Source organism: Nannospalax galili, unplaced genomic scaffold (genome assembly GCF_000622305.1).
Source record: "Nannospalax galili isolate Female #2095 unplaced genomic scaffold, S.galili_v1.0 scaffold806, whole genome shotgun sequence".
NCBI lineage: Eukaryota > Metazoa > Chordata > Mammalia > Rodentia > Spalacidae > Nannospalax > Nannospalax galili.
In genome coordinates, this window is record NW_008355419.1 from 389,232 (window position 1) to 405,010 (window position 15,779).

The window sequence follows — 15,779 nt, forward strand, 5'->3', positions numbered from 1 at the left end:
CAGTGTAGATCTCAAGGCTTTGGTCACATTTCACCAGTAGAGATTGTTGGGCCAAAGCTTAAGGAGAAGCCCCAAAAAGCTAGCTTGGAGGTGACCCAGGAGAATATCCCCGCATACCCTCCTGACACCAAACAGGAAGCATCTGGCCAAACCTCAAGGTATGCCCCCATATCAGTGCCTGTTCTGTGGTGGCCCAAGACCCTGCCTGGCCAGTATAGTCAATGCATGGGGGTCTCTGCAGTACCACAAGAGGGCCCCTCACCAAAAAGCCCAAACTCATCAGCCCCCAGCCCAGGGAGGATGTCCCAGCTCCTCCTCCCAGAATCTTGTGTGTTTCACACTGGTTGCAGAAGAGCCTTCTCAGGGCCCACTCTGAGCTGCACCAGAATGTGGGGAACACCAGGAGAGGAACAAGTCTGGTGTCCCATAAACACAGGCACTTGTAGTCCCAAGGCATTCCTGTCCTGGGAGAGGACTCTTCCTGCTCCTGGTTACTCCTGTGGCCAGCCACCTAAAAGCCTTGGGGTGGAGGTAAGTGCTCAGATGTCCTTCCTGGGAAAGCAGAAGGCTTGTGCTGGTAGAGGCGAGAGACATCTTTATTCTCTCTCTCTCTCTCTCTCTCTCTCTCATCTCTCTCTCTCATTTTCCATGTCTTTCAACATACACTTAGTGAGTAGTGACCACAGGGGCCCCTCATGAGTCAGAAGCTAGGTTCACTCTTATGTTACTGCTACTGCAGCCTGCCTACCCTTCACAGGACTAGGGGCACCTGGGGAAGCAGACTGGGGACAGACCAGGAAGAAGGAGGAGAATAAACTCTGGGACCCAGGTCAAGTGCAGGGCATGGAGCTGACTCTTTCCCCCTTGGTGCCTTCCCTGGGCCTTAGTAGTCCCTTGGGGTTTCCCAGAAAGAGGTGAGGAGGACTGAGCTGGAGGCTCTGACTCAGGCTTTGTGGAACATGGGTCATTGAAGGTATGTCCCTCTCTCCAGCTATGCTTCTCTCCTGGCACTTCTTTTTGCAACTCCTATGATATTGGGAGACATGGTTTGCTTAGTTCAGATGACCTTGAGAGCCCAGACCCTTCCTCTTCTGCTCCTGAGAGTCACATAGCATTATGTTCATTAACATGGGCCCAAGTCTTCCAAAGGAACATTGCTTGATGTGAAGGTATACCCCAGGGCCTGTGCCGAGTCTGAGGGTCCCTCACCAGCCCATATTAAGTAGTATCACTTCTGAGCCTTAGGCTTAAAGAGGCACCTGAGCCCTTTTTTACTTGAGAAAACAGGCTCAGAGAGGTTGAGTAATTTGGGTATGGCCACACAGATGGTGAATGACAGAGCTGTGATTCCCACCCAACCAGCCAAGTCCAAGCCACTCTTCCTCAGCATGACTTCCCTTTCCTGGGAAGTTATCAGTGGCTACTGCCTGCTTCCAGAAACAAGAGACTAATGACCTCACCTTTCTTGGGAGTTAAGATTCTACCTGGTGGATGCAGTGGGGATGGGCACTTGCTCACTTGGCCTAATCCAGATCCTTATAATTGGTTTGAGTATCCAGTGTCAGGAGCCCAGAATCTGTCCTGGGGAAAGTGTGGCAGAGCTTCAGACCAGGCCAAGGGGCTGGTCATTGGCATGGTGAGACCAGTGGATCATCCTGGGACATGCAAGGTTCCCCAGAAGAGACAGGAATCATTGAGAGTCCTCAGGTTGTGGCATCTGGAAAGTCGGTCTTATGACAGTCCACTATGTGATTTTTGTCCCTGAATTTGGAGCGGAGTCTTATTGTATGTGTGGTCTTCGTGTGTGTTTTAGTATGCATGTGGCATGGTTCCAGTGTATAGTATGGTTGATGCTGTGGAGACGGTAAGCTCCTGCCCCCTCATCCAGGCCCCAGATTGTTCCTACAGTTAGTGCCCATCCCAATAGCTGTGCAGCTGGTCTCAAGGAACTCCTGAGTTCTGGGAGTAGAGGCCCCCACCCAGTGTCCCTCCTCCACAAACACCTGTGCTCAGTGCTGGAGGTATAAGCCAAGCAGATGTTGGCAAGCAGATGTCCCTCCCAGCCTTGTGGGAGCCCAAGCCTAAAATCCAGGAGTCATTGTAGCACATGGGGCAGCCAAAGGAGTCCTGGCTCAAAATCTCTTTTCCTCCTCCAAAACCTGCTACCCCCTCACCACAGCTAGGGTAAAGGGTCAGGTCTCTTCTGTTAGACTCAGTGTAAGAAAGGCTCACCTAGCAAAGGGGACCTTCATCTCTGCCTCCCTAAGAATTCCCCTTCCAGAGCAGGTGTGTCCATCCTGGACTCTTGGCCCCTCCCCTGTCACTCCACCCACACTCAGTGGCCTGTTATAAAGAGGAGGCTTCCCAGCCAGCCTCAGCCACCTCCTGCTCTATGACCTACCAGAGCTGTCACCATCCTAGGTGAGTACCAACAGTCTTGGTGGAAGAATAGAGGCACCTGAACAAGGAAAGTCCAGCCTTGAGGTATCAAGGGGTGCTTGGTGTGGGCTCTGCTTCCTGTGCTGGTTTCTGTGATGCTGCTAGGCAGGGAACCTTTCTTGATGATCAGGGCAGTTTATCGCCTGGTCAGCTAGACCAAGGTGAGAGCAACTGTGTCTCTCCTGGTAGGGCATAGTACATTTTTTTTTGGTCTTTTTGAGACAGGGTCTCCCTGTAGCCCCAGCTGTCCTAGAACTCACTATGTAGACCAGGCTGGCCTTGAATTCACAGAGATCCGCCTGCCTCTGCCTCCTGAGTGCTGGGATTAAAGGTGTGTGCCACCATACCTGGCAATAGTACATACTGAATAGACCCTCAAAGAGCATTCCAGACAATGTGTGGGACAGCCCCCAGTGGCGGGGGTGGGGGGGAGAAGAACTCCTGTATTCAGGTCTGCCTCCGTGGGTCTCAGGCTTTGTGCTAGAAGTTAGGCTCTGCCCCATCTCTGAGTAGCCTTGGATGTTGTCCTGACCCTGCTCTAAAACCTCCAGCCCAACTGTTCAACAGAATCTTTAGACCCTCCTTTGTCTCACCTGTAAATAACTACTATCCTGCCTTACCCATGACCTCTCTACATGACAGGGAGAAACACATGAGCAGAGGTCTGTACTATGAGGCTACCAACAGTACTCTATGTTGACACACGCTTCAGACCTGGCTGCTATGGGACATGAGGGAGCTCACAGACTTGAGAAGACGTCTTGTCTAACCCACCCGTGCTTCCAGCCCCCTCTGAAACTGGATTGTTTGCTCTAATATGTACACTACCCAAACACGTTGGAGCAGCTTGCTTAGGCACACCTGGTGGGACTCAAACAGGCAAAGTTTCAGCAGATGCTTGCCTAGGCCTGGCAGTAGAAGGGGGCTTGAACTCAGCAGGCACACTCCAGACATATTCCAGACATGAGAAAGCTCAGTGATTAAACCAAGAAAGGGTTCAGGTAGAAAGTCTTCAGGGATCCTATATGGTGACTCAAGAGTCAGTCTTGGGCCAGTAGGCCTGGCTTGATCAGGACCCCATGGCACAAAGGATCCCTATGTATGTATATGCTGGGACCCTGGGGACTCCAGGGCAGGGTCTGTCAGTGTCTTTATCTCTTTGAAGCCCTTGCATGTTTACAGCTGGCTGGGTTACTGCCCCCAGGCCTACTTTTCCTGAAGCCTAAGGCCTTTCCTAAACCCTAAGCCATTGTAGACAAATGATCTGCCTTGGTCCTGCAGAGCTGAGCAATGTTTAAGCCTGATCCTTAGCCTAGATGTTACCAGTCCAGCCTGATTGCATTAGTTCTAACACATTCTAGCTATGCTGAGTGCCAGGGGTTGGTGAAGACCTTCAAATCTCAAAGGCAAGCTCTTCCAGGGTTTCTAGATCGTCATTGACCACAAACACAGCCAAGCCCCTACCCAAGCAGGGCACTTGAACCTGCCTCTTCCCAGGGATCACTCAAGAAATCCTACCTGGCTTCAACCCACCTGTAAGACTGTGTCCGCTATGATTTCACCACTCTTACTTCCCAGGATCAGCTCTATGTCATAATAGGATAGGACTGAGGCAGGGATCTCATGCCCTGATGGCATCCTGGAAAGAATGGTGCAGGGTCAGTGCTGAACATGGACCAGCCTATGATGAGGTTGTGTCTGACCAACAGAGCAGGCTGGACTGTGCCACTAGTACCCATGGACATTGCTGTCCTGAATATTTCCAGGTAAAGTGAATGGAAATCCATCAGTCACCCAGTGGGGCATTCTGGCTGTGCAGTATGGGTTTAGCCCAGCAGAAAAGAGCCCAGGAGACAGGTGGCACTTGTTGAGGCTTTCTTCTCGCACACAGGCTGGAATCATGGTCCAAGAAGCCAGCACAGAGCCTGAGACCTGGAAGACTCCCCAGGGCCAGACACCCATTCTGCCTTCCCAGGAGGAGGACAAGGAGGGACTAGTGGAGCTACACACCTCCTTCAGGGAGCTGCTCACTTTTTTCTGTGCCAATGCCACTATCCATGGCACCATCCGCCTTGTCTGTTCCCGTCAGAATCGGCTTAAGACAGCATCCTGGGGGTTGCTGCTCCTGGGTACCATGGGGGTGCTATATTGGCAGCTTGCACTGCTCTTGAAACAGTATTGGAGTTACCCAGTCATCATGGCAGTGTCTGTGCATTCTGAGCACAAACTCTTACCATCAGTCACTCTGTGTGACATGAACCCATATAGGTGAGGGCCTGGGAGTTGTCAGCCTTGGGGGTGGGCTCCCTAGCACCTTACCTCTGCAGACAAGGACCTCTCTTTTGATGTGGTCTCAGATGATGCACCATGACCCCCATCTCCCCCACCCCCTGCACCTAGCCAGGACTTCTCAGGTCTCCTAATGTCACCTTGAGGGAACAACCAGATACCACTGGGAGCTGAGGGTTGTAGGGGTAGAGGGGACTTTAAAATTATTATTATTATTACTATTATGTGTATGAGTATTGTGTTGGATAACTTTAGTGTCAACTTGACACACCTGGGTTGAAGGAGCCTCAGTTGGGGAATTTCCTCTACTGGACTGGCCTGTGGCCATGTCTGAGGGGCATCTTCTTGATGAGTGATGTGGTAGGACCCAGCTCACTGTGGGTGGTCCCATCCCTGGGCAGGTGGGCCTGTGTTGCATAAGAAAGGTAGCTGAGCCAGGCCAGGAAAGCAAGCTGTCAGCAGCGCTCCTCCATGGTCTCTTCTTCTGTTCCCACCTGGAGTTCCTGCCTTGGCTTCCCTGGATGATGGACTGTAACGTATAAGACAAAATAAACCCTTTCCTCCCCAGCCGCTTTTGGTCATAGTGTTTATCACAGCAACAGGAGGGATGAACTGTGACCTGGGAGTTGTAAGCTGAATAAACCCTTTCCTCCCCAAGTTGGTATTGGTCAGAGTGTTTTGTCACAGCAATGAAGAACAAACTAGGACAAGTATATTGTCTGCATGTATGTATGGAGTCAGAAGAAGGCATTGGACCCCTTGGAACTGGAATATTGGACAGTTATTAACCACCATATGGGTGCTGGGAACTGAACCCAAGCAGCCAGTGCTCTTAACTGCTGAGCCATCTCTCCAGCCCCAAAGGGGACTTTCTAGGTCAGTCTGAGCTGGGCTTCAATTGTATGGTACCTCAAAAGGGAGGACAAGTGCCATTCTAGATGAGGAGTGGCTGTGAGCCTGCCAAGAGGGCATAAAGCCCTAGGGATGGCCAGGCTGGGGACCTGACCTCAACTGTGAAGTCATGGGAGTGCCTAGGCCCAGCTCCTATTCAGAGCTCCTCTTCAGTGTGCTGAGAAGGATGAGGGGCTGCTGTCTTCACTGGACACACAGGGGCACTGAGGTCACATAGTGTTGGACCATCAGGGTCAGTGCCATAGGGGACCCCACAAGCCACTCCCCAAGAATGCTCCAGGTGACTGATGCTAGGAGGTGGTGGTTCTCACTCAATGGGTCCATATTGTCTGGCCCCGCTTCTAGGCCAAGCCCCATTCGCCAACATCTGGAAGTACTTGATGCATTTGCCTGGGAGAACATCTATGCCCTCTACAAGTTCAACCTTAGTGAGAGCAGGGATGCCCCTTTTGCCAATGTCCCCAGCCATGGGCCCCACTTCCAGCTGGATCGTGGGATCCGTCTGCAATGGTTGAGTCACCTGGACAACCAACACAAAGTGGGTTTCAGACTGGTGAGTACCAGGACTCAAGGAGGTGAAGGTCCTAGTGTGTTGCTGCCCCCAAGGGAGCATTTCTGGAAAGGACAGACAATGGCTATGACTGTACTGACCCTGTGTCCTCTCAGTGTAACAGCACCGGTGGCGACTGCTTCTACCGTGCCTACTCCTCAGGTGTGACAGCTGCCCAGGAATGGTACCTCTTCCACTACATGGACATCCTGGCCCTGCTCCCCACAGTCTGGGAGGACAGCTACCAAGGCCATGATGGCCACATTGTCTTGTCATGTCACTATGACAGTGAGGACTGCCAGGATCAGTAAGCAGGGCAGGGCTGGTAGGCTGCTCCCCTCTGCCCCACCCAGTAGAGTTCTACCCTGGGGTTCAGCTGGTCAGAAGCCAGCAGTTAGCTGTTCAAGGGTGGCTACAAACAGTTCCTTATCCAAGTAAGATAGGCTATGGCCTCTTGGGGCATATGTGTAGAAGATGAAAAGCATGTGTGACCTAACCATAGCCTTGGGTTCTAGGCACTTCCAGAAGTTCCACCACCAGACCTATGGTAACTGCTATACCTTTAAGGGTGGCTGGGCTGCACAGCACCCTGGCATCACTCATGGTAAGTGCTAATCCCTGGCAGGCATATGGACATGACTGTGGAGTGGGCAGGACAATGTGGCCTCATATCTCCCCCTTGGCTTCTCCAGGAATCAGCCTGGTCCTCAGGACTGAGCAGCAAGATCACCTCCCTCTTTTGTCCATGGAGGCTGGAATCAAGGTCATGGTTCATGGGCACAACCACACACCTTTCCTGGAACACAGTGGCTTCAACATCCGGCCAGGGACTCAGACTACCATTGGAATTCGAGAGGTGGACAGGGTTTGGGACCTCCTGTCCAACCCAGGCATTGAGATAGGGCAGGGCCTAAAGATACAGAACTGAAACTCCTTTTCCTTAGGATGAAGTACGTCGGCTTGGAAAGCCCTATGGCTCCTGTACTGATGGCGCTGAGGGCGTGGATGTGGAGATGTTGTATAATACCTCATACACCATGCAGGTCAGTGGGTGGTCAGAAGGGGTCCCTGAGCCATGTGTAGGCAGGACCCCCAAATTGAGTCCCTGCTATCTCCTCAGGCATGCTTGGTGTCCTGCTTCCAGCAGCTGATGGTAAAGACCTGCTCCTGTGGTTATTACCTCTACCCACTACCTGCAGGAGCCCAATACTGCAGCCACAAGCGACATCCAGCCTGGGGTGAGCCCATCCTTCTCTCCTGTGGGACTGCTAGGGGCCTCCAAGGTGGTCACTCCTAAACTGATTGGTTCCTCTCAATCACTTTCCAGGTCACTGCTTCTACCGACTCTACCAGGACCTGGAAACCCATCAGCTCCCCTGTATCTCTCGCTGCCCCAGGCCCTGCAGGTAAGAGGGGAAAATAGGACCAGGAGGTCAGGAATCTGTTCCCTGGAGAGCATTACAGGATGACTGGTGTTGCTGTCTCTCCCAGGGAGTCTTTGTACAAGCTCTCAGCAGGGACTTCCAGGTGGCCTTCAGCCAAGTCTGCTGTGAGTCTCATGGGATGCAATGGGGATAGGCCAGTACCCCTGGTACTCCTCACATCCACCTGTGTTATTGGGGGCAGGGGCAATGTGGTCATGCAAGCCTTCTCTGTGTAGGACTGGATCCCGCCTGTACTTGGAGAGCAAGACCCACAGAGCCCAAACTGGAGCAGGAGCCACAGGTGGGTACATTCTCCCCCCACCCCCAGAAACACATCCTGCCTCTCCTCTGCCAACCCCCTTAAATCTCTGTCCCTACCTCAGGAGCAGTGTGGCCAAGGTGAACATTTTCTATCGGGAGCTCAACTACCGTACTGTGGATGAAGCACCAGTATACTCTGTGAGTGGTTGGAGAGATCTAGGGCCAGATTTGGGAAAAAGGGCCCGTGGCTAACCAGTCCCACCTGATCTGAGATGTATGAGAACTGGTGGGGGGAGAGGCAGCCCTGCACAGTCCTGCATAGAGGTGGGATACAGGAGGCCGTGCTAGATTTGCTGCCTGTCTACCCACAGGTTCCACAGCTGCTGTCTGCCATGGGCAGCCTCTGGAGTCTGTGGTTTGGCTCATCTGTCCTCTCTGTGCTGGAGCTGCTGGAACTGCTCCTAGATGTCACCGCCCTCGCACTGCTGCTGGGCTTCCGCTGGCTTCGCAGGGGGCAGGTGTCCCGGCTGGGAGCCAGCACTGCCACAGAGCAGACCCACACATCAGAGGCCAGCCAGAGGCCCACAAACTTCAAGGATGATATCAGAGGTCCAGGGGGACCAGCAGGGGCTAACTCCCCACAGATGCTTCCTGGGGATCTGGAGGGCATCTCAGTGGAAGAACTGGGCTGAACTCAAGCCCCTTGAGATCTTGACAACTAAAGTACCCCAATAGGGCTATCTGATCCCTCAACCTAATGCTGGGAGCTGTAGTAGCAGTGAGCTCCCTCATCTTCCCGGGTGGACCAGCCTAGCCACTTGAAGGCCCAAGCAGCAGTCCTATCTGACCTATGCAGCTATCAAGCGTATTCAACACAACAGAGCCTCTTTTTACCCACCTATCCCACCTAGTGGTAACCTCCAGGGTTGAGGAGCCCCAACACAGAACTAGGAAGTCTCCCCTCTCTGGACTCCTGAGGTCTGGATGTAATCATGTCTACACAGTGGTGTCTGGTGTCACATTTGTCTGTGCCATGTTCCTGACACCTGTCTATATCAATACACATGTCAGGCAGAGTCTGCATTGGCTTTGGGGCAGCCTCTGGGCAGGTAGGAGGAAGAACAGGCCCAGGCCAAGACATCTGCTAACCTTGGGCTACTTTGCAATAAAATCAGTTATTCCATCTGCTGTCTAGCACATATGTGGGTTTCCCCAATTACCTACAGCAGGGTGAACTACAAATCTCAGACTATACCCCTTGGAGCAGACCACGGCAGACATGGACAGAATGCAGGTCAAGGACGCCAGCCCCGGCTATTCTCACTGGTTGTGGTCACTCTTATTTTTATCAACAGACACTTTAAGGTTAGAGAAAGGCAGAGAGGCAAGGGAACAAGGGCTGGGGGTGTCAGGACCAAGTTTTTCTCAAAGCTCATCAGGTCTGAGTTATATTCTCTTTTGATGGGACACTGTTGGGACCCTGCTTAAGGCTGCTTCCAGATACTCCCTCAGTTGAGACAGAGCCAAGCAAGGCAGGGTATGCCAATGAGCAGGCAGTGGGTGCAAGCGGCAGAGGTTTATTAACCGAGAGTGATCAGAGCAGGAAGGAGTGGGGTCCTGCCAGCCCAAAGGTGATGGGGTAGGCAGTGGGCAGAGCTCAAGCAGGAGAAAGGAGCTGATTTTGCACTTTAGGGCCACAGCCGACAAGCAGGGGAGTCAGAGGCCCTGGTCCAGTGCCCACCTTACTGCCCATGGATGCTCCCAGGGCAGTGTTTGCATAGTAACCAGCTGACTGGCCTTGACCTAACCAAGGGCCCAAAGTATGCAGAGGGCCCCAGCCTCTGTCCTGGGACTCCTTCGGAAAAGGGGACATTGAAGGCATTGGTGGGGCTCCCAAATAAGGAACCCCTGGACCTCTCAGAGGCCCAGCCCAAGGAATAAGGCTGGGGGGCAGGGCAGGGAAGATCTATGTGGGCCTCCCCAGTAGCAGGCAGAGCTGGTATCAGGGTGGTCCTTGAGGGTCCACAGAAAAAAAGACGCAAATAAAATCAGAACGAGGTCATTGTAGAAAATCCACTCAGTCAGTAACAAAGAACATTGGGCACAGGGTGAAAGGTGCCAGTTGCTTTATGCATGGGTTCTGGCCCAAGTATACCAGAGACAGTGCCTCTGGAGGAGGCAGGTGGGTCTAGGGTCTCAGGCACAAGGACCTGAATGGCCAACCATGTGGCCTTGGGATGCCTGCATCCAGCCAAGGTGTAAGGTCTGGGCCAAAGCTCCACTCCCAGCACCTGCAAAGCCCAACCTGGATGCTGGGGTCACTGAGCGAGGTACTCAGGTTGATTCCCTGGGTGAGCTGCCACTCCTGCCAGGGAAGGTGCTGGTGGCCAGCCACCAGCCCCAGGCTGGAGGAAGAGCTCTGTAGGGTATGTAGGAAGGACCCAGCTAGCAGGTCAGTTTTCTAGGGCAGTAAACATAGGGGCACAAGGTGACATAGGCCCTGAGGGCAGAGGGGCACATGGTGACATGGACCTTGAGTGGTTTGTGCCAGGAACAGCCCAGACCCCTGAAGGAGCCACCTGAAGACAAAGGTTTCCCAGGTGGGATGAGGGGCACCAGATGATGCAGCACCCCTCCACCCCAAATGTGGGGCTATAAAAGACTCAGTGCTTAGTTACCTCTCCTTTGGCTGAGTATCAGAGCAGCCAGAAGGAGGGAGGAGAGCAGGAGAGTGGAGACTCCAGGAGTGCCAGGTTTCTGGGGCTGTCAGGATGGGCTCATGGTTGTCACAGGCAGGGCTGTGGCTAGATGAGGGGCTAGGGTCTTCAGGGACATGCAGGATTTCTGGGCCGGGGCCGGGGCCAGGGCAGGGATCCCACGGTTGCCCGGCCTGCCAGGCCCTAGCTCTCCTCCAGGTGGAGACCAATGAACTCCTGGATGCACCTGCGGTACTGTAGTTCAGTGGGACTGCTGCCTGGCAGGGGGCCTGGTTGGCCAGAAGGTGCCTCGGCCTCTCGCATCTCCTCAGTCATGCGAGCCAGGCGAAGCCTAGGGGAGGGGCACAACATGAGGAGACCCCACCACAGAATCTCTGCCCCTTCAAACCACCCAGGTCCCAGGACCCTGCCTAGCTTACAGCGTGACGATGTCAGCATTAGCTTCCTGTACTGCAATGGTCAGCGGGTCCTGCTGTTCCTGGTCCAGGGCATGCTGGTCAGCCCCCCGCTTCAGAAATAGGCAAACCTGGCTGAGGGTGGATGAACTTATTGAGGTGGGTGGAATGAATATTATGAGGCGGATGAACTTATTGAGGTGGGTGGAGTGTGGGGTAGGGTGGGCAGGGCAGGCCTGTAACTCACCCAGTGCGGCCCAAGAGTGTGGCGTGGTGCAAGGGTGCCCGGCCTCGGCTGTCTCTTTGGTTCACATCAGCTCCATTTTGTAAGAGGAACTCACAGACAATCAAGGAACCCTGGGAAGCCAGGCAGGTCAGACTGAACCAGGAAGGGACCCAGGAAGGGACCCAGGCAGGGACTGTGCATCCTGAATTCCCTGCCATGAGTACCCTCAAGCAAGATCAACTCTGGTCTCTGTCCAGAACCACAGAATGCACATATGGGTACAGTCCTGTTCTGCACACCAGCCCAGCCTGCACTCACCCCTAGCACAGCTTGCACCAGTGGTGTCTTGCCCTCGTCTGCTGTATCAGCCCAGTTGACTTCTGCTCCATGGGCCAGTGCTGCAGCCAATGCAGGGAGATCACGAGTCCGAGCTGCTTGGTGTGCCAGTAGCCCAGGATGCAGCTCTCGTACATCTGCCAGGCTCCAGGCCTCAGCTTCAGCTTCCCCATCCACCTCACTGCTGGACTCCTCAGACTCAGCACCCTCTGTGGGAGGGGGAAGGATCAGGAGCTGAGAGTCTCAAGGATGCTGGGGCAAGGGGTTGCACTGAGGTAGAGGGACATATACCCACCTTCCTCAGTGACACTGTCCACCACAGAGCCCGCACCAAAGGCCAGGATATCTGAACTGCCATCAGAGCTACCTCCCAGGCCGCTGTCACTGCTTAGACCTGTAGGACCACAGGGGAGGGGGTCCTCAGTGTGGAGGGGGTCCCAGAATACTGAGGGTAAGCTGGAGCCCTACCCACCTTCTAATGGACCCTCCCGCTCAGGGGCAGAATCAGCCCTCACTATGGAACACAATGGAATTCTGCCCAGGCTGAGAGGAAACCAAAATATAGCTCAAAGGGGCCAGGGGTAGCCCTCTCCTCCCAGCATGACCCAGAGTGGACTGGAGTCCTCCAGGCTTGGAGGTCTTTACTCTGAATTCACAACCCAGGCATCAAGGGAGGAGCTGTGGAGCCTAGCTTAGGGCCAGTGCTGCAGTGCCCTCTGCTGCCTGTTCTAACCCCTCAACCCCCTTACTACACATGCCCCATACATACATGCTTATGTACACATTCCACACATCACTTTTTTTTTCTGAGATAGGGTCTCAGTATGTAGCCCAGGCTGGCCTAGATAACTCACTAACCCATGACATTCTTCCTGCCTCAGCCTTCCAAGTACTGGAGTTACAGGTGTGACCTACCATGCATGGCTTACATACATAACTCTTGAGAGTTGTGGTCTTGGCCCCCAGGTTGGTGGTCAAGATAACCTAGCCAGTCATGTGTGGCACACACCTTAATTCCCAGCACTCAGGAGGCAGAGGCAGGTGGAATCTCTGTGAAATCAAGACCAGTCTGGTCTACATAGCCAGTTTCTGGGTCAGCTGGGGCTACAGGGAAATCTTGTCTCAAAACCAAACAAAATAAAACAAAACCCAACCAAACAAAAAGATAACCCTAGCCCTTTTTGATGTGCTTCCAGTCTTAACCCTGATAATCCCCAAATCCTCCCTACGCCAGCACAGCCTCCTTCATGGAACACCAGCACTGGAGTCTTTAAGCAACTGCCATCCACATTTGTTCACTATCCAGGAATGCCTCAACTGGCCCCTTTTGCTACCTTGCCTGAGGATATGACTCCTGAGGGGGACACACAGTAGGGGATGGGGATCTCTCAGCACTCACTGCGTGGACCAGCCCCAGCAGCCCCTGCATCGAAGTAGGAGAAGAGAGAGTCCAGCTCATCAGGGCAGAAGAGGGAGTCCCGGCGGAACTTGCGCTCCACAGTACCGGCTGCAGGAGGTGGGCCACATGTTCAGAGGATGAAACTATGGCCCAGGATGGGGAGTGCCTCAAGTCGTGCCAGGAGTCAGGCAGAGTTCTCAGGTACCCCTGTGAAACCATGCCTCCAGCCTACCCAACCCCACCATGACACTGAGGGTTCCACAAGTCCTCCCAAGGCTGCACTGAGCCTATTCCCAATCCTGCCCAGGTATATGAGTTCAAGTGCTGCTGCTGGGAGCCCTCCCACCTGAGGACAGAGCAGCGATGGAAGGCAGGACTGGCTCAAGCCGGACTTTGAAGCGAGCGGTGGGGGCATGAGGGGAGCTGTGGGGATGCTGACACTTCTGTGCCCTCCAGCGTCTTGGGGCTTCTCGGGTTGGTGCAGAGGGCAGCTTCCGTAGAAACTTCTTTTCAACATATTTGTCCTTGATCCAGGCCTCCTTGTCCTGCCTGAACCAGAGGCAAATGTGAGGCTGCATCCACAGACCAGGGCTCCCCAGGCCAAGATGGCTGCCCCTCACCTCACCTGGGGCTACTGGCTGTGGGCTTCTTAATGCCTGGGCCCTCACACTGGGCCTCATAGATCTGGTTCATGGTGCTATTTCCAAGCTCACACATCAGCTATAGGAAGCACAGTGTGTAGATGTCAGTCCAAGTTCAGAGACAAAGATCCCACCTGTGCCTCCTCAAGGACCAAGTGGCCTTCATCTTCAAGAGCCATTATACACACCTTTAGGAGTTCTGGCTCCCAGGAATCCAGTGTCAAGGACCGCACTTTAGAGCAGTGGACACCCAGGCTCCTGGACAGTAGGGAGCAGAGATGAGTCAAGGCATGACTCTATCCTAAACCTCAGCCAGCCCTGCCCACCTAGAGTCAGAGGGACCACCTGTGGATGCCTGAGCACTCGATACAGAGCAGCACACCCAGGTTGATGCTGGCCCAGCGAGGATCTGGCTGGCCACAGTCGCCACATTGGCTGTTGCCGGCCACACTCTGCACTCGTTGCAGCACACTCTCGCCTTTGACTCCACGCTCCCGAGAATCCGTTGTGGAGTCAATGCTACTCGTTGATGGTGATGCTGTGCGGTCCAGCCTCTGGTGGATGGTATGAGGAGCCACTCAGTCCTTCAGGAGCTTGTCTGAACTCCCTAGCAGGTCTCCCCTCCCCAGTTAGAAAGATCAGCACAGGCCAGGACCCCTTAAACACAAATCTTCATGTATGTACACATGAAAACAGTGCACATACACACATGTACACACTGCCTGCACAAGGATATATGTAGTCTACAGGAACTCTTTTGTGGGTACATAGGTATGCATACTCATATGGAAGGAGAGACATACCTCACTGTAGCAGCTGTCTGGGCTCTCTCGGTAGGCAGAAGCAATGCTGGCCTGCACAGCTTGCACCCAAGCCTGCCGTAGCTTCTCAGAGTCAGCCTGAAGCATGCAGCTCCTGTAGGGAGGAGCTGGTCAGGCTGGGTGGGCAGGGACTTCCCCTACCCTTCCCTGGGCTAGGCCTCCTCACTTGGTGGGTGACACGACCTCGAAGCAGAACCTCCGCTCAATGTCCTCACATGGCTTCACAGAACATAGGCGTAGGTCATCTACCACCACCGTCAGTGCATCCTGTAGGCAGTACAAGCTTACAATCTCATTTTATCCTTCATCTTAGACTCAAGTAATGTATTTCTAATTCCTTGCTCCCACGACCTTTTGAATTTTGGTGCCTGGCTGTGTCCTCAGTGACGTGTCAACATCCACTGAGGAGCCTGCCCCATAGTTCAGATGGGGAGGGGTCTGGCCAATGGTGACTCTGCCCCCAGCATACCTTGAGCTTCTTTTGGTAGACCAGCTGGCTGTTCTGAATGGAGAACCAGCGCCTGGGTGAGGATGGAGACAGGGGGATCAAGTAGAGCTGGTTCCATATCCACTGCCCTCAGCCCTGCCTGAGGAAGATCCTTACCGGTTCCATGTCTTGAAGGCATTGCTGGCTCTCTTAAAGAGGTAACCCTCCATTACCACGCCACTGGGCGCATCCACATCGAACTCTACTTTTGGTTCATCATAAGAGAAGTCCTGAGGAGGACAGAGCTAGCCCTCAGGGAGTGCTCACCCCTGCAGGACCCCATCCCCCTCCCAGGCTCACCCAGAATGAAGGCTGAGGCACATGCTCAGAAAACCTCTGTTCACCTGTGGGCAGACCCCTTATGTTCACATCTGGGCCTGAGTACTCCAGCCCCCACTGCTAGGCTTGCAGGAACAAGCAAGCTACGATCAGGAAGGAAGCTATCCCCCCACCCCCTGCATCCTGAGTACTTCATGCACATTGCCAGCTGGGCCTGCTCCAGCTGCCAAACAGAGCTCCATTCAGAAGCCCGGGAGCCTTGAGTGTCCTGTTGTGTGTCCTGTTGTCTGGCAGGCCAGGCCAGCAAAGAGGAGGCATCACCACCTGCTCTCAGCCCAAGCAGGGGAAGGAAGGCACAGCTGCCACCACTCCCAAAGGAGACTGGCTAGACTCATCTTGGTAGTGCCAGCAAGCAGCTGGCCCACAGGTGCCTCCCAAGGTGCAGCAGCTCTGAGGTAGGGAGGTGTCCTTGGTGCTGAAGCACCCCAGGAGGGGAGGACCTGTCTTTCTCCACCACAGCCTCACATATATACCCCAGGGTGCAACTCTCTTACCTGGAGCAGTGTCTGAGGCCCGAGCAGGAGGGCGGGAGGGAGGGAGGGA

General features: G+C 54.0%; 2 protein-coding genes across 2 annotated transcripts in view; one reads left to right on the forward strand and one right to left on the reverse strand.

Moving 5' to 3' along the window:
- Positions 1 to 4,339: 4,339 nt before the first annotated feature.
- Scnn1d (sodium channel epithelial 1 delta subunit) lies at positions 4,340 to 8,610 on the forward strand. Its single transcript, XM_008852681.2, is given in 12 exon segments — positions 4,340 to 4,707; positions 5,986 to 6,193; positions 6,307 to 6,497; positions 6,706 to 6,794; positions 6,883 to 7,046; positions 7,135 to 7,233; positions 7,311 to 7,428; positions 7,518 to 7,596; positions 7,682 to 7,846; positions 7,998 to 8,073; positions 8,247 to 8,557; positions 8,559 to 8,610. Coding segments are annotated over 12 exon segments (1,920 nt in total).
- Positions 8,611 to 9,436: 826 nt separating this feature from the next.
- The window catches only part of Acap3 (ArfGAP with coiled-coil, ankyrin repeat and PH domains 3), a 14,941-nt gene continuing 8,598 nt past the window's right edge, over positions 9,437 to 15,779 (reverse strand). Inside the window, exons 10-24 of the mRNA XM_008852578.1 lie at positions 15,731 to 15,742; positions 15,015 to 15,127; positions 14,880 to 14,931; positions 14,577 to 14,677; positions 14,393 to 14,504; positions 13,935 to 14,143; positions 13,778 to 13,847; positions 13,574 to 13,668; positions 13,295 to 13,497; positions 12,949 to 13,056; positions 11,845 to 11,943; positions 11,532 to 11,758; positions 11,235 to 11,344; positions 11,012 to 11,122; positions 9,437 to 10,923 (exon numbers count right to left, since the gene is read on the reverse strand). Coding sequence (XP_008850800.1) covers positions 10,776 to 10,923; positions 11,012 to 11,122; positions 11,235 to 11,344; positions 11,532 to 11,758; positions 11,845 to 11,943; positions 12,949 to 13,056; positions 13,295 to 13,497; positions 13,574 to 13,668; positions 13,778 to 13,847; positions 13,935 to 14,143; positions 14,393 to 14,504; positions 14,577 to 14,677; positions 14,880 to 14,931; positions 15,015 to 15,127; positions 15,731 to 15,742 — 1,770 coding nt within the window. The 3' untranslated portion in view covers positions 9,437 to 10,775. The remainder of the gene's footprint in view (positions 10,924 to 11,011; positions 11,123 to 11,234; positions 11,345 to 11,531; positions 11,759 to 11,844; positions 11,944 to 12,948; positions 13,057 to 13,294; positions 13,498 to 13,573; positions 13,669 to 13,777; positions 13,848 to 13,934; positions 14,144 to 14,392; positions 14,505 to 14,576; positions 14,678 to 14,879; positions 14,932 to 15,014; positions 15,128 to 15,730; positions 15,743 to 15,779) is intronic.